The 24,414-nt window shown below is 39.1% G+C and overlaps 1 protein-coding gene across 5 annotated transcripts in view; it reads right to left on the minus strand.

Annotated features, from left to right (window-relative positions):
- agap3 (ArfGAP with GTPase domain, ankyrin repeat and PH domain 3) overlaps nt 1-24,414 on the minus strand; it is a 402,421-nt gene that overhangs the window by 172,830 nt on the left and 205,177 nt on the right. For all 5 annotated transcript variants that reach the window (XM_061979365.2, XM_061979364.2, XM_061979366.2 and 2 more), the window contains 2 exons: nt 22,205-22,292; nt 3,044-3,129 (listed from right to left, as the gene is read on the minus strand). In XM_061979365.2, the coding sequence (XP_061835349.1) occupies nt 3,044-3,129; nt 22,205-22,292 (174 nt within the window). The remainder of the gene's footprint in view (nt 1-3,043; nt 3,130-22,204; nt 22,293-24,414) is intronic.

Here is a 24,414-nt window from a genome sequence, read left to right on the forward strand (position 1 = left end):
CTTGGATGAAGCAGTCTAGCATATGTAGTAGGGGTGTGGGAAAAAAATCGATTCGAATTCGAATCGATTTTGCACGATTCAGAATCAATTCTCATTTTTAAAAAATCGATTTTTTTAATTTTTTAATTTTTTATTTTTTTTATTTTATTTTTAATTTTTAATTAATCAATCCAACAAAACAATAAACAGCAATACCATAACAATGCAATCCAACTCCAAAACCAAACCCGACCCAGCAACACTCAGAACTGCAATAAACAGAGCAATTGAGAGGAGACACAAACACGACACAGGACAAACCAAAAGTAGTGAAACAAAAATGAATATTATCAACAACAGTATCAATATTAGTTACAATTTCAACATAGAATTGATTACAAATCCCTCATTGACATTATCATTAGACATTTATAATAAAAAAAGAAAAAAGAAAAGAACAATAGTGTCACAGTGGTTTACACTTGCATCACATCTCATAAGCTTGACAACACAATGTGTCCAATATTTTCACAAAGATAAAATAAGTCATATTTTTGGTTCATTTAATAGTTAAAACAAATTTACATTATTGCAATCAGTTGATAAAATATTGTCCTTTACAATTATAAAAGCTTTTTACAAAAATCTACTACTCTGCTTGCATGTCAGCAGACTGGGGTAGATCCTGCTGAAATCCTATGTATTGAATGAATAGAGAATCCTTTTGAATCGGGGAAAAAAAATCGTTTTTGAATCGAGAATCGTGTTGAACTGAAAAAAAAAATTGTTTTTGAATCGAATCATGACCACAAGAATCGATATTGAATCGAATCGTGGGACACCCAAAGATTCACAGCCCTATTATGTAGTAATGTGGCCAGAAATAGTACTGCAATCACCATCCAAATTCTGTAGTCCCCTCCCACTCTCCATGACTGAGGTTGCCAGATACGCAGCCGAATCTGAATCCTACTCCAAGGAACTTAAAATGGCAGTCCTACGCTGTAGGTTTCTCTTGTTTATGCTTCTTGCAAGATGGTTTACTAAGTCATTATGCCACATTTTACTAATGTTGATTAGCCAATGTGTATTTGTGAAGTTAGGCAGCAATATTTTAGTCGGGAGTCGGGACAGATTGTTGGCATTACCCTGCTAAAATGTCTAGTTTGACCGCACGGACCACCATCAATATAATATATTATATATTATATATCGCATAGGCCTACTTTGATGGCAAGCCAAGGCCAACACTAAAATTACCACCACATTTAGATCAGCATAACCCCATGTTGCATCCAACCTGACGCACTGCATTCTCTTCCATGTACACACACATCACCATCCGTCAATGCGGAGTGCAATTCTGTGAGCCAACCCACGTTACGCATAAACCACGTTACGCATAAACCAAATAGCCTACTATCATGTCAGTACACAAAGTAGAAAATCATTACATGTAATGCACTATATTGTAACAAACAAATACCACCTCATGTGTGTTTGATGCACATACAGTACCAGAAACCGCAATTAGCCGTGCTAATGTTGAAACGCATTTCCTCAGTGTATCAGCATATTGAGAACGAAATAGGCACTGACACTAACCATATCCACATAGGTTTTATTTGTCGAAAATATACATTTCCCTGTCAGTTGGAATACACATTGACATACAGGCTAACGGGCATATATTTCCCCCGTTAGCCTGTATGTCGATGTGTCATTGACCGGGCTAGCATGCTAAGCTACACTAGTGTGATGGTGTTTCGCTCCTAAGCATTAAATGATAAATGGGTTATACTTGTATAGCGCTTTTCTACCTTCAAGGTACTCAAAGCGCTTTGACAGTATTTCCACATTCACCCATTCACACACTGATGGCGGGAGCTGCCATGCAAGGCGCTAACCAGCAGCCATCAGGAGCAAGGGGTGAAGTGTCTTGCCCAAGGACACAACGGACGTGACTAGGATGGTAGAAGGTGGGGATTGAACCCCAGTAACCAGCAACCCTCCGATTGCTGGCACGGCCACTCTACCAACTTCGCCACGCCGTCCCCATTCATTGCACAAACATACTAGCTTTGTGAGACAAGATCATAGACTGTATTGGACAATATAGTTTACCGGTACATACGAAATGTCCATTTCCATTTATTACAAGTAATAAGAAAACGCAAATGCCTGACTTACCTATCAAGGAGGAAATTAGCAAGTTTGGCGTCATATGAAAAAAATGTTCGCCGCCTTCAATCGTCTCCATCTTTCAAAGGCATCCCCGATACAAATTCTCGTTTTGTTACTGGCTTTGTCATGAATAAGTTGAGAATCGTAACGACGCCTTTTAGATTTACTAAGTAAGGTCTGACATGTTTAGTAACTTTACCAGTGGCAGTAGCCAGACGAAGGTGGCAGTGCGTAACTGACAACCTGGACGTGACACACTCACTGACTTTTTAATGGTCAAACGGTGGACGGCGGGGCATCTAAATGAAAACAATAACAAGATTTTGGGGCTGTAAATCTAATTTTGAAATGAGCATATACCGGCTGAACTATTGTTATCAGTTAGAGGTATTCGAAAAGAACATGATTTATTAATGCCTTTTGACATATCAGGGCCATTTAATGATGACTTGACATGAAATGATTACATATGGCACCTTTAACTATCATTTTTAATCCACTTTTTATGTTTCCCCTGTTGTTTTAATTGAATTGTTTTACTTCACCTATGTTTTGGACAGCACTTTGCACGTTATAAATAAAATGTACTTACTTACTTACTATTTACAATATCAAAGTGTGTTATTTTATCATGCAAAGCAGCAAATGTATTGTTTTTTCTATTTCTCAGGCTAATAAAAACGATTAGCTGCCGTCCTATGCGTTTGACTGCAAACATATATTTAACAAGGTCTGTTCGCTGCTCCGTCCTGACCTTTGCACATGGTATAAAAAAAGCTCCAAAAAAAGCAACAGGAAGATAATGGTGTGTGTCTTAATACTTCCTTTCTACATGACTGCAGACACTTTTTCTTTTCTGCAGGGATCAACACACACTCACCTGTAGCTCTGGAGGCCCTCCTTCATCTCTGATTAGTAGAAGATAGCTCTGTCCGTCCACCACAATCTCTTTCTTGAAGCGCCCACCTGAGGAAAAGACAGCAAATTGTACTCTTAACAAAAGCTTAAATTACGACACGACCAAACAACCACAATGAATCTCACTGGGCATCATCCAAATAAAACCATACTGTATTCTAAATTACCATAAATGTCCAATAAAACAATAAATACTGCGCCCAAATGAAACTTTTTAAAAGTAATTTTGTGTGTTTGTTATTGAAAATTTAATGCATAACAAAATTTAATGCAAACAGCCAAACATTGTTTTAAGCATATAAACATAGCTTTTTTTTTTACTCCATCATCTTAAACAAGAAACAAACGTCCATGGTACCAAAATACCTAAAAATACACATTTAAGTTAAGCTCTGATTTGTTTAAAAAAAAAGAAGAAAAAAAGTTACCATTTGTTATTTTTGAAAATGTCATTTAAAATAAATGTTTAACCTGTGTAAATACAATACAAAAAATGCAGTACAGTTAAATAAAATTGCAGAAGGTGACCTAAAAATATGAATTTAAGTTAAGCTCTGATTTATATATTTTCTGTGTATACACAGTATTTTTGGGTGGTCAATTTTTATTGTTATTTAAACATATTTATTATTTTAAGTCAGCTTTCAACTTGTGCAAATTATTATTTTCAGGGTGTAGACAGTTTTTTTTTGGTGGTAATGTTATTTGTTTTTTTAATATTATTTAAAGTCAACTTTTTAACTTGTGTAAATTAAATAGAAAAAATACAATACACTAAAATAAAATGTACCTAAAAATACAAAATCAAGATAAGCTTTGGTTTATTTTCTTTGAATGTGTAAACAGATTTTGTTTGGTGGCATTTAAAAAATATATAATATTCAAAGTCAACCTTAAACCTGTGTAAACCTTGACACATATATATATATATATATATATATATATATATATATATATATATATATATATATATATATATATATATATATATATATATATATATATATATATATATATATATATAAACACACACACATATATATATATATATACATACACATATATATCTATCTATCTATATATATATATATATCTCTATCTATCTATCTATATATTTATATATATATATATATATATATATATATATATATATATATATATATATATATATACACACATATGAGTATGTGAAAGTTTGAGTCTTACCTTGGTCACTTCCCTAATTACCTCTTTAAAGTTTTGTAATCAGTAATATCAAGCAGCTAAAATGTGCCAAACATGAGGAAGTGTGGAGAAATAGTTTTGCATATCACCCAACATGCACTGTTGTGAATTTATATATTTGCAATTTTAAATAACATAGTGCTGAACGTGTTTTATAATGTCCACAAATTTCAATGAGCAAGAGGTGGGTTATGTGCAACCGTGTGTTGACTTTACTTGTAGGTTATAGATCATGTACAGTATACCATGATTGGGAAAAGTTGTTTGGATCGGGTCATATTTACATTGATAGTGTGCTCAAAAACCCTTCCAAATAAATTTCACGATTGTCCCCACCCATTAGGATATTTCAATGTCTAAAATATGATCCACCTTGAAAACGGAACATTTTATTTTAAAAGGAAACCGGACAATTTATTTTGTGTTTGTGCATAACTTCCTGTCCAACACAAGCACATTTTAGCTAAATTGATGTGGCAAACGGCAAAAATAGAAGCTGTGCGTATGTTTAGCGCTGTGTTACAAAAAGGCAACGCCATGGCGGTGCTGTTCCACACGCAAAACCGACCCAAAGACTTGAATGGAAACGGACAGAGTCCGCTGCAGTGGCGGCGCCGTTTTGCTTCCGTTACGCATCCAGCGAAAATCCTTTGTTACAGCTTTATATAAGTAATCTGGCATCATTGTAGCATGCTCTTTTTTCTATTGGTCATCGGAGCTATTTTTTAATGTTATCAAATTATCAGTGTGACGTCATGATTCTTAACGGCCCGATAATTATCGTGCAACCCTAATATTACTTAGAGTCAACTCTCGACTTGTGAACACTTCATTTAACACATACAGTAAAATTAAATAGCATAGTCTAAAAATATTAGCAATAATTCAATAAACATCTAAACCGGGGGTCAGCAACCCACGGCTCTCGAGCCGCATGCGGCTCTTTAGTGCCGCCCTAGTGACTCCCTGGAGCGTTTTTAAAAAAGGATTGGAAATGGAAAAAGATGGGGGGAAATCATTTTTGTGTTTTAGTATATTTTTTGTTTGAGGACAAACATGACACACACCTTCCCAATTGTTAGAAAGCTCACTGTTTAATATGTTTGTGTGTATGCTTCACTGATGAGAGTATTTGGTGAACATCGTTTTGTCCTACTAATTTCAGCGGTTCTTGAACTCACCATAGTGTGGACTGTGACGCAACAGTTTGTTTACATATATAATCTTCGACTACTCCTTTGTCTCAAAGGTGCACTTTGTTGATGTTATTGACTTATTAGAGTGCTAATCAGGCATATTTGGTCAGTGCATGACTGCAAGCTAATTGATGCTAACATGCTATTTAGGCTAGCTGTATGTACATATTGCATCATTATCCCTCATCTGTAGGTATATTTGAGCTCATTTAATTTCCTTTACTTTTATCCTCTTTCTATATAATTTAATTTTGCATGTCTCATGACACATTATCTGTATGTAATATTGGCTGCATTTCAGATAGTTGTTTGTGTTGCCATGTTGTTCCAGACCACAGCAAACATTACCCATCTCGCCAAAGATTGTAATACATCTATTAGAAGAAGACAGACTGCTGTTTTCTTTAACTTGGACACACACATCCATACCTTTGGCCTTTAAAAGCCAGTAATTTCCAGGAGTTATCTCACCTTCTTAGTAGCCTCTGATTTACTAATGGTTTCTAATGTTTTAAAAATGTGTAGAATAAATATTACATTTCAAAGTTTCTGTCAACGAAGATTTGCTTCAGTCTGCAAGACAGTCATTTTGATAGTAGGCTAATATAGCTAATATAGACACTTATGTCATGTGTTGCCTTCATTATAACACTTATATATGACTTTCAAGTAATTTTGATAGTAGGCTAATATAACTAGTACAGACACCAACGTCATGTGTTGCCTTCATTGTAACACTTATATAAGACTTTTAAAGTCATTTTGATAGTATGCTAATATAACTACCGTACTATGGACACTTACATCATGTGTTGCCTTCATTATAACACTTATATAAAACTTTTCATTTTTTGCGGCTCCAGACAGTTTACTTTTTTGTATTTTTGGTCCAATATGGCTCTTTCAACGTTTTGGGTTGCCGACCCCTGATCTAGACTCTCAACTGAGATGAGGAATAATAATAATAATTATTATTATTCCTGTCATCATTATAGTTCATAATAATAATCATCATCATCAATGTCACTTTTGGATTCACAAAAACATTGTAAAATCTTTAAAACCTTGTAATTCCTCGTTCTGACCAAACAGTTATCTTATACAGCGGTGGTTCTCAAACTTTTTTCAGCAAGCACCACCATAATGACCAACATTAAAATACAGAAGCGTAGTAGGCCTAAGTATTTGTTATTCATTAAAAACAAGGCAGAGGTTTTATTCAACAAGTATATTTATTATTGTTGGCCACTGTTACATTACACGGTTTGAACAGTAACACTGTGTTTGAATTAGTGTTGTCCCGATACCAATATTTTGGTACCGGTACCAAAACTCATTTTTTTCCTGAGTTTATAAACATATCAATTTAAAAGAAAAGAAAAAAGATTTTGTGATGCTAAAAAGTATTGATGTAATCATACTAGTATCGACAAGATACGCGCCTGCATTTTTGATCAGATTTTTGGGTGAAGACTTTCCAATGGTCACGTTTTTATCATTTGTGTGTCAACGACAATACCTGGAGTTTTGTCGGTTTGTCTCTTTTATATGACCTCAATGTGCAACAATAACAAACAAATATGATATTTGTGAAAGTAAACATATTTTAAAGATGGGAAATTGCTGGAAGGCCACTACATAGTACTGGTATACTGTACAACCCTAGTTTAAATATAGGAAAATAAAACACTGAACTTTAATCAAGTGATTCTTTGGCGTACCACTAGGTCAGGGGTCGGCAACCCAAAATGTTGAAGGAGCCATATTGGACCAAAAATACAAAAACAAATCTGTCTGGAGCCGCAAAATATTAAAAGCCATATTACATGCAGATAGTGTGTCATGAGATATAAAGTAAATTAAGATGACTTAAAAGAAACTAAATGACCTCAAATATACCTACACATGAGGCATAATGATGCAATATGTACATATAGCTAGCCTAAATAGCATGTTAGCATCGATTAGCTTGCAGTCATGCAGTGACCAAATATGTCTGATTAGCACTCCACACAAGTCAATAACATCAACAAAACTCACCTTTGTGCATTCATACATAACGTTAAAGGTTCGGTGGACAAAGTGAGACAGAAAAACAAGTGGCATAAAACACGTCCTAGAAAGTCGGAGAAAGTTATACAAGTAAACAAACTATGGTGAGTTCAAGGACCGCCAAAATTAGTAGGACAAAACGGCGCTCGCCAAATACTCGAATCAGTGAAGCATGTTTAATATAAACAGTGTGCTTTATAATAATTAGGGAGGTTCGTGTCATGTTTGTCCTCCTACAGAAACCATGTTAACACAAAAAATACATATTTTTTCCCCCTCATCTTTTTCCATCTTTCATACATTTTGAAAAAGCTCCAGAGAGCCACTAGGGCAGCGCTAAAGAGGCGCATGCGGCTCTAGAGCCACGGGTTGCCGACCCCTGCACTAGGTGGCGCCTGTGTGCACAGTTGGAGAATCACTGTTACAGTGTGTACATTAAGTTGATTACGGTTCACAAAATAAATAACTCCGAGCAAATTAAAAACTTTACCGCCTGTTTGTAAATAAAGATTGTAAAGGTGAGCCTCCACACTTCACATGAGATAACCGTCTTGCCTGGAATACCATTTTCAAGCCACTAGGTGGGGCGCCACGTAGCAACAAACAACACATCTTCCCCCTTAAAAATCAATGCGTGTGCGTGCGTGTTAAGTCTTTAATACAACAACACAGCGTGACCTCATAAAAAAGTTTGGGACTGCGAGTTGAAGTGAAGCTCCTCCCTGAGCGCCGTCACAACGGTGCACTGACAGGAAAGCCGGGTCTCTCCGGAGCCAATTACGTGGGCGAGGAATTGCAATTTAGCGTGTCTGATGCACAGCTGCTGCGGGAGGCGCTGGAGCGACAAAGTCACCGCAATGGCACACAAGTTCCCTGACATCCACGCTCATCAGTTCGTGACGCCTCGGCACCTGAGCTACCTCCGACTGACGCATGCATCCAAAAGTCTTTGCAATTGTCTGGTGTGTCTTTTCCGGGGAAATTACTTTCTTCAGTGTTTTGATTGGCTACAAGGGTTTATTAGTGCCCCCTAGGGGTCTGGAATGCACTCGACAGCCAGTCAATCCTTGTTCCAATTTTATTGAACTGTTCATTGTGTTTTCAATGACTCAATTAGTTAATTAGGCATCAGATCAAAAACAGCTCCCGTTATGAAGCAAACTACAGTCAAAAAATATTGCTAAGTGGTGTCTTTAGTTTACAAAAGTCAAAGTTCTCTCTCTCATATTGGATGTCATTAGGTTGTGCAGAAGTCGACGGCCTGAGGTCAGCGTCTACACTTTCTTCATTTCCCGTTATGCATATTAGATAAAAGCACAGACGATCCGATCTCACTTGAAGCGGGTCGCGATCCTGTGGTGATTTTTAAAAAAAATTAAAAAATGAAGAGCTAAACGAGAGCGCTGCAAGAGGGCTGACGTTCCTAAAAAGAAGAAAAACGGTCGCCTTTGACGAGAGTAAATGGACAAAATGTAATATTGTAGACTGTTAAAGGGAGGGGGGGTGTCTCAGGAGGATTAGGATATGAATTAAAAAGGGGAGAGCATATGTAGCATTAAAAATGATTTTTTAAAATTTAAATACAAAACCTAAAATCAGTCAAGTTGGCACGTTGTGTAAATGGTAAATAAAAACAGAATACAATGATTTGCAAATCCTTTTCAACCTATATTCAATTGAATAGACTGCAAAGACAAGATATTTAACGTTCGAACTGGAAAACTTTGTTATTTTTTGCAAATATTAGCTCATTTGGAATTTGATGCCCGCAACATATTTCCAAAAAGCTCATCAAACACTTATTTGGAACATCCCACAGGTGAACGGGCTAATAGGGAACAGGTGGGTACCATGATTGGGTATAAAAGCAGCTTCCATGAAATGCTCAGTCCTTCACAAACAAGGATGGGGCGAGGGTCAGCACTTTGTGAACAAATGTGTGAGCAAATTGTCCAACAGTTCAAGAACAACATTTCTAAACAAGCTATTGCAAGGAATTTAGGGATATACGGTTCGTAATATCATCAAAAGGTTCAGAGAATCTGGAGAAATCACACGTCAACGGCAAGGCCTTGACCTTCGATCCCTCAGGTGGTACTGCATCAAAAAGCGACATCAGTGTGTAAAGGATATCACCACATGGGCTCAGGAACACCTCAGAAAACCACTGTCAGTAACTACATTTTGTCGCTACATCTGTAAGTGCAACTTAAAACTCTACTATTCAAAGCGAAAGCCATTTATCAACAACACCCAGAAACGCCGCCGGCTTCGCTGGGCCTGAGCTCATCTAAGATGAACTGATGCAAAGTGGAGAAGTGTTCTGTGGTCTGACAAGTCCACATTTCAAATAGTTTTTGGAAACTGTGGACGTCGTGTCCTCCGGACCAAAGGGTAAAAGAACCATCCGGACTGTTCTAGGTGCAAAGTTGAAAAGCCAGCATATGTAATGGTATGGGGGTGTATTTGTGCCCAAGGCTTGGGTAACTTACACATCTGTGAAGGCACCATTAATGCTGAAAGGTACATACAGGTTTTGGAGCAACATATGTTGCCATCCAAGCAACGTCTTTTTCATGGATGCAAATAAATGTATTCTGTTTTTATTTACGATTCACACAAAGTGCCAACTTTACTGGTTTTGGGTTTTGCATTAACTTCTTTTTACACTTGTATACAATTTAAAAATCTTATAAATAAGACATTGCATTATATCAGTTGTCGTAGTTAAGTCTCGTGTTTTATTATGAGTATTCCACAATTTATTTGGCTTTGGTTTTTTGTGATGTCCCTGCATCTAGAAAGAGTGTGAGGATAACCATAGACCCAGAAACGGCCCTTAATGTGTCATAGGCAAGTGTCCGACTAATTAGTACAACACTAGTTTTACTTCATTTAGTTTTATTTAGCTGTATTTTACAGTGCTTTACTTCTTTTTACTCGTGTACGAGAAGCAAGCATGATATGATGTGCTCCGCATTGTTCTATTAAGTGTTCTACTATGTGTAGTTACTATTTTGGATTGGGTGATCACAAGATGGTAGGAGTGATTGCATTAAGGAAAAGTGTGATAGCAACCATAGATTCCTATTTTATTTATTGTAATGGTTGTGTATATTGGAGCCCCCCATCCACATCCGCAAGATATGTTATTAATTAATGGTATTATATAGGTGCAAAGTGTTGCTAACAAACAAAGTATATTGTATTGTTATTATTTGTTTATTCAACTTAAGAGATTTAAACGTTTTCATTTCAATAACAATGTTAGTGCTCAGTGGCCTAGTCGTTAGAGTGTCCGCCCTGAGATCGGTAAGTCGTGAGTTCAAACCCCGGCCGAGTCATACCAAAGACTATAAAAATGGGACCCATTACCTCCCTGCTTGGCACTCAGCATCAAGGGTTGGAATTGGGGGTTAAATCACCAAAAAGATTGCCGGGCACGGCCACCGCTGCTGCTCACTGCTCCCCTCACCTCCCAGGGGGTGAACAAGGGGATGGGTCAAATGCAGAGGACAAATTTCACCACACCTAGTGTGTGTGTGACAATCATTGGTACTTTAACTTTAACTTTAAATAAACAATAAATAAAAGTTTATTGCATTTGTAAGTACATACCTGCATTATTATTATGTATTATCATTACATCACTGGTTGATATGGTCTCATTAAAAATAATGGCAATAATATCGTTTATTGACAATAATTTGAAGGTCATTGTATCGTCAAGCAAAATGTGTTAGGGCCAGGCCTATTTGCAACATAGGCAAGGGAGTGGCTGATCAGTACAACATGAGCAATACAATTAATTCAAACGCCACTAGGTGATAGTATCACTCTGCAAAACACATTCCTGTCGATTTTTTTATTTAGCTGTATTTTTCAGTAGTTATTTACATTACTTGTACTCCCTTTAACACTTGTATGAGATGCAAGAATGATGGTGTGTTTGCAGTACATCAATTATTCATTACAATTGTTTTGTATTTATTATCGTATAATCGAATTATGTATGTTCTTTTCACACTTGCATAAAGAACAAAAATGCTACACACAAAACACTGAATTACATCAGTCGCCGTTGCAGTTAGGACTACGTGATTTATTGTGACTATTTTGCATTTTATTCAGCCCTTTTTGTCTTTTTGTGATGTCGCCGCAAAACTGCACCATGGATTGTAGTGTGACGACAACCAAAGAACCAGAAACAGCTTTAATGCGAAATAGGCTAGTATCCAGCTGATCAGTACAATAGCAGTTGTACTTAATTTACTTTTATTTAGCTGTATTTTACAGGGGTTTACTTATTTTTACGCATGTATGCCATGCAGAAATGCTGTTTAGGAGATGTATGTGGTGCATTGCATTGTTCTATGAAGTGCTCTATTACGGATAGTTTGCATTTTTGAGATGTTATCACAAAATGGTACAAGTGATTGCATTGACAAAAACTGTGATGGCAACCATAGAACCAGACATGGCGCTTAGTGCAACGTTGGCAAATGTGCAGTTGATCAGTGTAACAATATGAGCAATACAATTACCGTAGTTTTCGGATTATAAGGCACACTTAAAATCCTTTAATTTTCTCAAAAATTAACAGTGCGCCTTAGAACCCGGTGCGCCTGATAGACGTAGTAGATGGCAGTCATACATACGAGATAGGTGTAAACTGCAAGATGACGGCAGTAAACAACACCAAAACTTTAAATGTTCCATTGAGAATATAGAACATTACACACGGCGCTCAAAAATCTGTCCAAATGTTTTTAGTGCGACTTCGGTAAGCTATGAAGCCGCACCGTTTGATGGATTGTCAGCACATTAAACATACGAGTATAATTAAGGTGTGTGTATAAGGAGCGCAAAATGGCACCTAATAGCAGACGTATTACCTGCCGTTTTGATTCGCAATATTATGCAAAACCAACTTTTCTGACCTTCTGGTACCTGCTGATGTGTATTTGGGATCTGCATAAGTCCTGAAAATGTGGTCAGTGCTGACACCGTAGTCATAAGCTTCTTCTTTTTCTCTACCTTCTTATGTAGCATTCATCTTCCTCTGTTGCCATTTCTAATACAAAGTAGCTAGGGCTGCAACTAACGATTAATTTGATAATTGATTAATCTGTCGATTACAACTTCGATTAATCGATTAATAATCGGATAAAAGAGACAAACTACATTTCTATCCTTTCCAGTATTTTATTGGGGGAAAAAACAGCATACTGGCGCCATGTTCTTTCAACTTGCCAAATAAAACAAGGAAAATGTTACAAAAATGCACACTTTTGACACCCCTGCTATAGATAATAAAAAATTATATCTGATAAATCTATGGATAAAAAGCAGAGCCTGACGACGCATGCGCGTTTATCACAACTCTCTCTGTCTCTCCCCCTCCCTCACCAATGCTGCTGCACGCATAATTTGTTTTGTTTTTATCCTTCTTAACCCTGAACGTACATTGAAAATACACGCAACCCTAACTCAAAATGCCGGACATTTGAGGCATTTAAGAAACACCGCCCGGACATCCCCGCAAAAGAGGACATGTCCGGTGAACGTATGGTCAGTCTATCCTAGCCCGTTAGCATTTTGAGTATTGTTTACACAACGTGCAGTACGCTACTTAATATGTCCGTGTGGAAACTCGTTCGGTGCACCTCCGCACCGAACCGAAACTCCCGTACCGAAACGGTTCGATACAAATACACGTACCGTTACACCCCTATTATTTTGATTATTGTTTCTCAGCTGTTTGTAAATGTTGCCGTTTATAAATAAAGGTTAAAGAAAAAAAGAAAAAAAAAACGTAGTCTGCCATAGCATAGAGCCAACGAATCGATGACTAAATTAATCGCCAACTATTTTTATAATCGGTTTTAATCGATTTAATCGATTAGTTGTTGCAGCCCTAAAAGTAGCGTAAAGTTCTTACTTATATCTGTCAGTAGACTAGCTATCAAAGCGCAAAAATTGTAGTGGGTTTACATTATTCACCCAAGGAACTTTAGTTATTAGAGGGTTCCGGTCGGACGGTTTTTCACAGGACACATTTCCGGCGTTGTTGCATTATTGAGCCACGGATGAGAAGATGCTGCTCCGTTATTGATTTAAGTAAAGTCTGAATGTCATTAAAACAGTTAGCTCCATCTTTTGACACTTCTTCCACTCCCGTCCTTGCACGCTACACCGCTACAACAAAGATGACGGGGAGAAGACGCTGTCGAAGGTGAGCCACGTAAATACGACCGACCACAAAACGGCGCATCCTGAAGAGACGCTCAGAAAGTGACTGTAAAACATAATCTATGCAACATTTTGACCAAAGAACCACCATCACATGTTATGTAGACCACAAGGAAGTGTTTTACATTTAGAAAAAAATCATAATATGACTCCTTTAATGCGCCTTATAATCCGGTGTGCCCTATGGTCCGAAAAATACGGTAATTATAACAAAAATGCCACCAGGTGACAGCACTACTCTGCAAAACGGTTTACATTATTTGAGTTTACAGCGGTTAATAGAGTTTTACAATACTATGGCTGTTAATAATGTGACTTAAATAATAGTCTGAAATAATAACAGGCTATGGTGGCACCAGTTGGCCCCGAGAACAAATCCTTTCTAATTACCTATGGGAAGAAATAGTTGCACGCTGTCAGATTGCATAATCAAGCGTCCGGCGTAAACGCCTCCATTCTGTCAGCGAGTAAAAGCCGTCCACTTGAGCCGTGGTTCTGCTAAGTCCACTTCAGCGCTGCCTGGCAAGCGCCATAATCTGTCAGCCTGAGCGATTGTCATGTAACGGCGACAGATCTTCGCACCCGAGCAGTGGACGCCTGCTTTCACGCCGCTTTTGACGAGTCAGACAAAAGGGCCGCGGTAGAGAGTGTCTGTTGGATTTCAGAGAGAATGAAAGACGGAGGATGGCATGGTAGGAATTGAATGGAAGCCAAAACTGAGATTGTTCTGGAGCGGTGTGTTGCGCAATAATGCAGGGGCGCTGGTGTCTTATAGGTTCTGTTGCGCTACCATCAAATAAAAAAAAAGGGGTGGCGACCTCGCAGGCCAGCTGAGGTGGGCCGTGCTTACACGGATGCTCAGACCTTGACACCGAGCCACAATCCGATGGCGCTCACTCGGCTCACTGTTGCCATAGCAACACACCCCGGCGCTGTGTTTTTTTTTTCTTTGCTTTTCTCATACACTGTATATCTTAGCAAAAAGAGAAAAAAAACACCACCACAATGGAGTTCTTTTCCTCCCCCAGTATAAATGCTCGTACCATAGTATTGTACTTCATCATAAGAGGTATTGCTGAATTTTTTGCCCATGCACCACTGAGGGTAGGGATTCTCAATATGTGGTACGTGCGCCACCAGTGGTACACAGGCTCCATCTAGTGGTAGCGCCAAAGAATCACTTGATTAAAGTACAGTGTTTTATTTTCCTATATTCAAACTAGGGTTGTACGGTATAGTATAGTACCGTGATACTAATCATATTCGGTACTATACCGCCTCTAAAAAGTACCGGTGAAAACCAGTACAAGAGCGTATCTCGTCGATACTACTATGATTACATCGATATTTTTTAGCATCACAAAATCTTTTTTCCTTTTTAAAAAATTCATATTATGTTTGCAAACTCAGGAAATGCGTCCCTGGACACATGAGGACTTAAATTATGACCAATGTATGATCCTGTAACGACTTGGTATCGGATTGATACCCAAATTTGTGGTATCATCCAAAACTAATGTAAAGTATCAAAGAAGAGAAGAATAAGTGATTATTACATTTTAACAGAAGTGTAGACAGAACATGTTAAAAGAGAAAGTAAGCAGATAGTAACAGTAAATGAACAAGTAGATTAGTAATACATTTTTACAGCTTGTCCTTAATAATTTTGACAAATTAATAGAATGAGAAACGACACAATATGTTACTGCATATGTCAGCAGCTAAATTAAGAGACTTTGTTTGCTTACTTGATACTAAAAGAAAAGTTGTCTTGTATGTTCACTAACTTATTTAAGGACAAACTTGCAATAAGAAACATAGTTTTAATGTACCGTAAGATTTTTTGATAAAATAAAGCCTATAATGCCATTTTTTGTGGTCCCCTTTATTTAGAAAAGTATCGAAAAGTATCGAAATACATTTTGGTACCGGTAACGCTACCAAAATATTGGTATCGCGACAACCCCCTAATTTAAACACAGTGTTACTGTTCAGACTGTGTGTAACGTTACAGTGGGCAAAACAATTAAATACCATATTTTTCGGACTATGAGGCGCACTTTCCTCAAAAGTCGACAACAATGGCACAGTGTACGGATTAATTCTGGTTGTGCTTACTGACCTCGGAGTGCAATGATAAGTGTGACCAGTAGATGGCAGTCACACATGAGAGATATGTGTGGACTGCAGAATGACCCCTGTTCAATGAATGATGCACGCAAAGCAAGTCCAAAACATTGATGTTTGATTAAGAATATAGAAGATTACACGTAACGCTAAAAATCTGTCAAAATATTTTAGGTACGACTTTGGTAAACTACAAAGCCGTACCGCTTGTTGGATTGTCGGAGCACTATGGTTACCATAGTCAGCTGTGCTTCAACATACGGGTATTGTTATGATGTGTGCATAAGGACCCCAAAATGGCACCCATTAGGGGACATATCTGGCGTTTTATTTTGCCATAGTGTGCAAACCAACTGGCTGATGTGTATTTGGGATCTGCATAAGTACTGAAAATTTGCGCATGTCCACCACCGTAGTCTGCACCGTAGTCAATAAGATCCTTCTTTTTCTCTATCTTCTTGTTATGGGACATTCATCCTCCGCTTTTGCCATTTCTAATATAAAGAAGCATACAGTTCTAACTTATGTCCGTCAGTAGACTCGCTATGGAAGTGCTAAAAACTACCGGTACAACAAAGATGACAGGGAGAAGACGCTGTCGAAGTGGAGGCACGTAAATAAGAACGCCCACAAAACAGCGCATCCTGAAGAGACTGTCAGAAAACGCCTTGAAGATGATCTGTAAAACATAATCCATGCAACATTTTGACCAAAGAACCAAAATTACATGTTATGTAGACCATAAGGAATATTTTAAATGTAGAAAAAAATGCGCCTTTTGTATGAAAATAGACCTGAATTGGCTCATTGGCTCATTATAATCTGGTGCGCCCTATTGTCGGAAAAATACGGTGTACTTGCTAAATAAAACCGCTGCCTTGTTTTTAATGACTATTTAGGCCTACTACGCTACTGTATTTTAATCTTGGTTATTAAGCTGGTATTTAGAGAGCCACATTTTTTCTGAGATGGTACTTGGTGAAAAAAGCTTGAGAACCACTGATTCAGGGCATCGATAATGACTATAATCACATCGGGATGTTTCTCACTTCCTTCTCAGCGAAATTGCAACCACTTCAAATAATTAATTCTGGAATCTGCTGCATCTTTGAGGGACCAGGGGGGCTCTTTTTCATTATGTTCTCACTGATATGGCTGCAGCAAGTGAAAATCAGGCAAAAAAAAAAGGTCTCATTCAGCATCAGGAGAACAAATATGAACAACATTAATGTAAAGTATAGTTTGGGTAGCAATGATCAGGTGGAGAAAAAATATCAATAATAAAATGTACCAATCTTATAGATTATCAGTGTTTCACAAGTGCATTAATATTGATAAACAACATGTTAAAAAAAGAGGTAAACAAATTTATAAAGAAAATACAGTACACACTCCCTGGCCACAGCATTAGGAACAGAATATCGGAAATTTAGCCGTTTATGTTGACTGGGTCCTCAAAAACAAACTGCTCCCAAATTGCTCCTTGTGTGTTTTTGTTGCTTAAATTGACCTATCACCAACATGTGTGTACATTTCTATTACAAACATGTAGTTGTACGAAAATGTGTATTATATTCAGTTGTGGTCAAAAGTTTACATACACTTGTAAAGGACATAATGTCATGGCTGTTTTGAGTTTACAATCATTTCTACAGCTCTTATTTTTTTGTGATAGGGGGATTGGAGCACATACTTGTTTGTCACAAAAAACATTCATGAAGTTTTTTTTTTAATGAATTTATTATGGGTCTACTGAAAATGTGACCAAATCTGCTGGGTCAAAAGTATACATACAGCAATGTTAATATTTGGTTACATGTCCCTTGGCAAGTTTCACTGCAATAAGGCGCTTTTGGTAGCCATCCACAAGCTTCTGGTTGAATTTTTGACCACTACTCTTGACAAAACTGGTGCAGTTCAGCTAAATTTGTTGGTTTTCTGACACGGACTTGTTTCTTCAGCATTGTCCACACGTTTAAGTCAGGACTTTGGGAAGGCCATTCTAAAACCTTAATTCTAGCCTGATTTAGCCATTCCTTTACCACTTTTGATGAGTGTTTTGGGGTCATTGTCCTGTTGGAACACCCAACTGCGCCCAAGACCCAACCTCCGTGCTGATGATTTTAGGTTGTCCTGAAGAATTTGGAGGTAATCCTCCTTTTTCACTGTCCCATTTACTCTATATAAAGCACCACTTCCATTGGCAGCAAAACAGGCCCAGAGCATAATACTACCACCACCATGCTTGACGGTAGGTTTGGTGTTCCTGGGATTAATTTCCCCCAGGGATCAATAAAGTACTTTCTACTCTATTCTATTCTGAAGGCCTCACCTTTTCTCCTCCAAACATATTGCTGGACAAAGATAAGACCTTCTGGATAAATATAATCCATCCATCCATCCATTTTCTACCGCTTATTCCCTTTGGGGTCGCGGGGGGCGCTGGAGCCTATCTCAGCTACAATCGGGCAGAAGGCGGGGTACACCCTGGACAAGTCGCCACCTCATCGCAGGGCCAACACAGATAGACAGACAACATTCACACTCACATCCACACACTAGAGGGCCAATTTAGTGTTGCCAATCAACTTATCCCCAGGTGCATGTCTTTGGAGGTGGGAGGAAGCCGGAGTACCCGGAGGGAACCCACGCAGTCACGGGGAGGACATGCAAACTCCACACAGAAAGATCCCGAGCCCGGGATTGAACCCAAGACTACTCAGGACCTTCGTATTGTGAGGCAGATGCACTAACCCCTCTGCCACCGTGAAGCCCATATAAATATAAATATAATATATAATATAATAATATAATATTCCATCCATCCATCTTCTTCCGCTTATCCGAGGTCGGGTCGCGGGGGCAGCAGCCTAAGCAGGGAAGCCCAGACTTCCCTCTCCCCAGCCACTTCGTCCAGCTCCTCCCGGGGGATCCCGAGGCGTTCCCAGGCCAGCCGGGAGACATAGTCTTCCCAACGTGTCCTGGGTCTTCCTCGTGGCCTCCTACCGGTCGGACATGCCCTAAACACCTCCTTAGGGAGGCGCTCGGGTGGCATCCTGACCAGATGCCCGAACCACCTCATCTGGCTCCTCTCGATGTGGAGGAGCAGCGGCTTTACTTTGAGCTCCCCCCGGATGACAGAGCTTCTCACCCTATCTCTAAGGGAGAGCCCCGCCACCCGGCGGAGGAAACTCATTTCGGCCGCTTGTACCCGTGATCTTTTCCTTTCGGTCATAACCCAAAGCTCATGACCATAGGTGAGGATGGGAACGTAGATCGACCGGTAAATTGAGAGCTTTGCCTTCCGGCTCAGCTCCTTCTTCACCACAACGGATCGATACAGCGTCCGCATTACTGAAGACGCCGCACCGATCCGCCTGTCGATCTCACGATCCACTCTTCCCTCACTGGTGAACAAAACTCCGAGGTACTTGAACTCCTCCACTTGGGGCAAGATCTCCTCCCCAACCCGGAGATGGCACTCCACCCTTTTCCGGGCGAGAACCATGGACTCGGACTTGGAGGTGCTGATTCTCATCCCAGTCGCTTCACACTCAGCTGCGAACCGATCCAGTGAGAGCTGAAGATCCTGGCCAGATGAAGCCATCAGGACCAAATCACCTGCAAAAAGCAGAGACCTAATCCTGCAGCCACCAAACCGGATCCCCTCAACGCCTTGACTGCGCCTAGAAATTCTGTCCATAAAAGTTATGAACAGAATCGGTGACAAAGGGCAGCCTTGGCGGAGTCCAACCCTCACCGGAAACGTGTCCGACTTACTGCCGGCAATGCGAACCAAGCTCTGACACTGATCATACAGGGAGCGGACCGCCACAATCAGACAGTCCGAAACCCCATACTCTCTGAGCACTCCCCACAGGACTTCCCGAGGGACACGGTCGAATGCCTTCTCCAAGTCCACAAAGCACATGTAGACTGGTTGGGCAAACTCCCATGCACCCTCAAGGACCCTGCCGAGAGTATAGAGCTGGTCCACAGTTCCACGACCAGGACGAAAACCACACTGTTCCTCCTGAATCCGAGGTTCGACTATCCGGCGTAGCCTCCTCTCCAGTACACCTGAATAGACCTTACCGGGGAGGCTGAGGAGTGTGATCCCACGATAGTTAGAACACACCCTCCGGTTCCCCTTTTTAAAGAGAGGAACCACCACCCCGGTCTGCCAATCCAGAGGTACTGCCCCCGATGTCCACGCGATGCTGCAGAGTAATATAATATTATATAATATATAATATAATAAAGTTTATGAGTTTGAACATCAAATATGTTGTCTTTGTAGCATATTCAACTGAATATGGGTTAAATATGATTTGCAAATCATTGTATTCCGTTTATATTTACATCTAACACAATTTCCCAACTCATATGGAAACGGGGTTTGTACTTTTAGGAGCACCCACTTGCTGTTATTGTATCCTATTCTTCATGCAGGGATGAGACTTGTAAGAAACTTACTTTATTTGTCGCCATGAATGCGAGGATTAGTGATTTGGAAGTAGCTAAAACACTGCCGACTGCGGATGAACGTTAACCGCTGAGCTTGCTCGCCATGTTTGAAACACCTCTTGTAGAGCGATGTTTCAGTGTTATAGCTTCACTATAATTGTTCGTTTTCAAGCCAAAATGCGTTCATTCTCCCTTTTCCGTCTACACACCGTGTCTGCTTTTAAGTACTCCGTGATTGTGCGCTGCTGAACATGCTACTCTGCATCGATGTCCCATTGGGGTTGCGAGTTTTTCCTTGCCCTTATGTGGGCTCTGTACCGCAGATGTCGTTGTGGCTTGTGCAGCCCTTTGAGACACTTGTGATTTAGGGCTATATAAATAAACATTGATTGATTGATTGATTGATAAAAACCAGGAATGTCATGACGTGACAACTGCGCACCGTCATGCCTGTTAATAAAAGGGAAACGGTACTTTTCAGAGGCGGTATAGCACCGTTTATGATTTATTAGCATACTTGCCAACCCTCCCGGATTTTCCGGGAGACTCCCGAAATTCAGCGCCTCTCCCGAAAACCTCCCGGGACAAATTTTCTCTCGAAAATCTCCCGGAATTCAGGCGGACCTGAGTGACGTGTCGACAGCCTGTTTTCACGTCCGCTTTCCCACAATATAAACAGCGTGCCTGCCCAATCATGTTATAACTGTAGAATGATCGAGGGCGAGTTCTTAGTTTCTTATGTGGGTTTATTGTTAGGCAGTTTCATTAACGTCCTCCCAGCGCACACACACAACAACAGCAGTCACGTTTTCGTCTCCCGTAAAGCAGTTTGTCTGCCGTAAACAGCAATGTCGTGACACTCTTAAACAGGACAATACTTCCATCTACTGTGCATGCATATATGACAATAACATCTACAGCTTTTAGAGAGTGCAGCGCACAACTGCGCACACAACAAGGAGACAAAGCAGAATGCATCATCAGAGAGGGTGTTCAGCATGGTTAGAAAAATAGTGACAGAGAATAGAACAAGGATGGACAATTCAACCCTTAACTCAACAATGAGTAGATGAGTGTTATGTGTGTGTATATGTGTACGTAAATGAACACTGACATTCAAGTATTTCTCTTATTTATATATATATATATATATATATAATAAAATATATATATATATATATATATATATATATATATAATAAAATATATATATATATATATTTTTTATATATATATATATATATATATATATACATGTATATATTTATATATATATAGCTAGAATTCACTGAAAGTCAAGTATTTCTTATATATATATATATATATATATATATATATATATATATGAAATACTTGACTTGGTGAATTCTAGCTGTAAATATACTCCTACCCTCTTAACCACGCGCCCAACCACGCCCCCCACCCCCCACCTCCCGAAATCAGAGGTCTCAAGGTTGGCAAGTATGTTCATTAGTATCGCGGTACTTAACTAGTACAACCCTAGTATATACCTATATAATTAATTGAAGTTGCCAAATATGATCAGGACCCACAAAGAACAAGCTTCGGGAAAAAAATGGCCCCCGGCTGCAAATTGGATGATCATTTTTAATTGCCATTGTCATTTGTTTAACAGCAGGTTTATTGTTGTGGTAGTTTGCCAAGCAACAACCACAAAATAGTGAAACGTGAGCAGTAAAGAATGTATGACAGAACCCTTGTTGAGGTGTGCCTAATAAAGTGTCCAGTAGGTGTAAATAACACCTAAAACAGCTTGCGGTGTGCGTCTGATGTGGTTGTCTTACCTTCGGGAGACTCCTCCTGCACGTACGTGCCTGTCAAGTAGCGGTGGACTAAAGCGGACTTGCCACTGGAGAGATTTCCCACAATACCCTGCAGGAGCAAACATAAGCGCGGCGTTAGTGTGTGTAGTCGATGCACTGCCATGACAGAATGACATTTGTCGCCGGAGTGCATACAGAGTAAGGGAGTCCATACAAATAGCTGAGCGACAACAGAACCACAGTCAGATTTATTGGCCAAGTATGTTACTGTTGGTTGTTAGTAGAGGTGTTCCCATCCCATGTCAGCAAAATAAAAAAATGAAATAAAAGTATCGGCTTGCATAAAAAATCTTCGATATAAGTTCTGATACAAGCAGTCGTGCAGCGTGTTTACTTGTGCAAAGCTGGAAAGCTATCCCATCCAGCCATTTTCTACCACTTGTCCCTCTTGGGGACGCGCGGGGCTGGAGCCTATCCAGTTAATTTCTAAATAGACTTAGACTTCCTTTTTATTGTCATTCAAATTTGAACTTTACAGCACAGATAAGAACGCAATTTCGTTACATAAGCTCATGGTAGTGCAGGATAAAAAAGCAATAAGGTGCATATATAAATAAATAAATATATATAAATAATATATATATATATATATATATATATATATATATATATATATATATATATATATATATATATATATATAAAATAAATAAATATATATAAATAAATAGATTACTGTACAGATAAATATATTGCACTTTTCACATGCGTCCACATTTATGGATGTATGTTATATTGTCTTTTTTATTCCAGCGAGTTAATCCATTTTGGGGGGAGTTGAGGGGATAATTTAATTATGATGCGTTCAATAGTCTTACGGCTTGAGGGAAGAAGCTGTTACAGACTCTTGAACGCATCATAATTAAATTATTATTAGATTAAATGTCCTACAATAAGCACGCACGGTTGTCATTTTCTTCTATTTTCGTAAAGTAATTTACAAAAGGTAAACATGGTAGGCTATAGGCTACAGGGAGCCGGCAGCTACACAACAGCTTAGCACACAATAGCCCACAAGCTAGGTAATAGGTGTCCTTAATTGAATAGTGCAGTCTAAAAACATTTATCAATATAAACATGTATCAAATATTTATATTTGAATACTACTTGCATACTACACAAATTATGCAAGCCAGAAGCCAGTAACAAATGTGTCTGCATCATTCGACTTACTGCATCATACGCTTACCATAATAAAGTTAAAGTTAAAGTACCAATGATTGTCACACACAAACTAGGTGTGGCGAAATTATCTTCTGCATTTGACCCATCACACCTTGATCACCCCCAGGGAGGTGAGGGGAGCAGTGAGCAGCATCGGTGGCCGCACCCAGGAATCATTTTTGGTGATTTAACCCCCAATTCCAACCCTTGATGCTGAGTGCCAAGCAGGGAGGTAATGGGTCCCATTTTTTACAGTCTTTGGGATGACTCGGCCGGGGTTTGAACTCACAACCTACCGATCTCAGGGCGGACACTCTAACCACTAGGCCACTGAGTAGGTAATGATAAGTGTGACCAGTGGATGGCGGTCACGCATAAGAAATATGCGTGGACTGCAGAATGACGGTGTTTAAAAATCCGTCAAAATGTTTTAGAACGATGTTGGGAAGCTACGAAGCCACACCACTTGATTGACTGTCGGCGCATCACGGCTACCGTAGGCCGATGTACTGCGCTTCAACATATGGGTAAAGTTATGATGTGTGTATAAGGACCCCAAATGGCACCTATTAGGACACATACTAAGTACGGTATACTTGTTAAATAAAACCTCTGCCTTGTTTTTAATGAATACTTAGGCCTACTATGCTACGGTATTTTAATAGTGGTACATAAAGAGCCAAGTTTGAGTTGGTACTTGGGGGAAAAAAAAATTGAGAACCACTGATTTATAACATAAAAAACAGGAATGAATTGCAAAGTTAAATAATAACACTAATGCAATAATGTACAATGCATAACACACATTATGTTAGTGTATTTTGCCCCAGCATCAAGTTTCGTAATCTGCTTACACAGGTTTGCACAGCAGGGGGTGCTAAAGAGTAGACCCAAAACTCAAAGAACTAATCACTCCTGTACTTGAAACGCTGTCTTGTTATTTGTTCTATGTATGCTAGTTTGCATGTAACCATTGCCGTCTTAATCAGCACAAGAGCCCGAGCAAC

Source organism: Nerophis lumbriciformis, linkage group LG19 (genome assembly GCF_033978685.3).
Source record: "Nerophis lumbriciformis linkage group LG19, RoL_Nlum_v2.1, whole genome shotgun sequence".
Classification (NCBI taxonomy): domain Eukaryota; kingdom Metazoa; phylum Chordata; class Actinopteri; order Syngnathiformes; family Syngnathidae; genus Nerophis; species Nerophis lumbriciformis.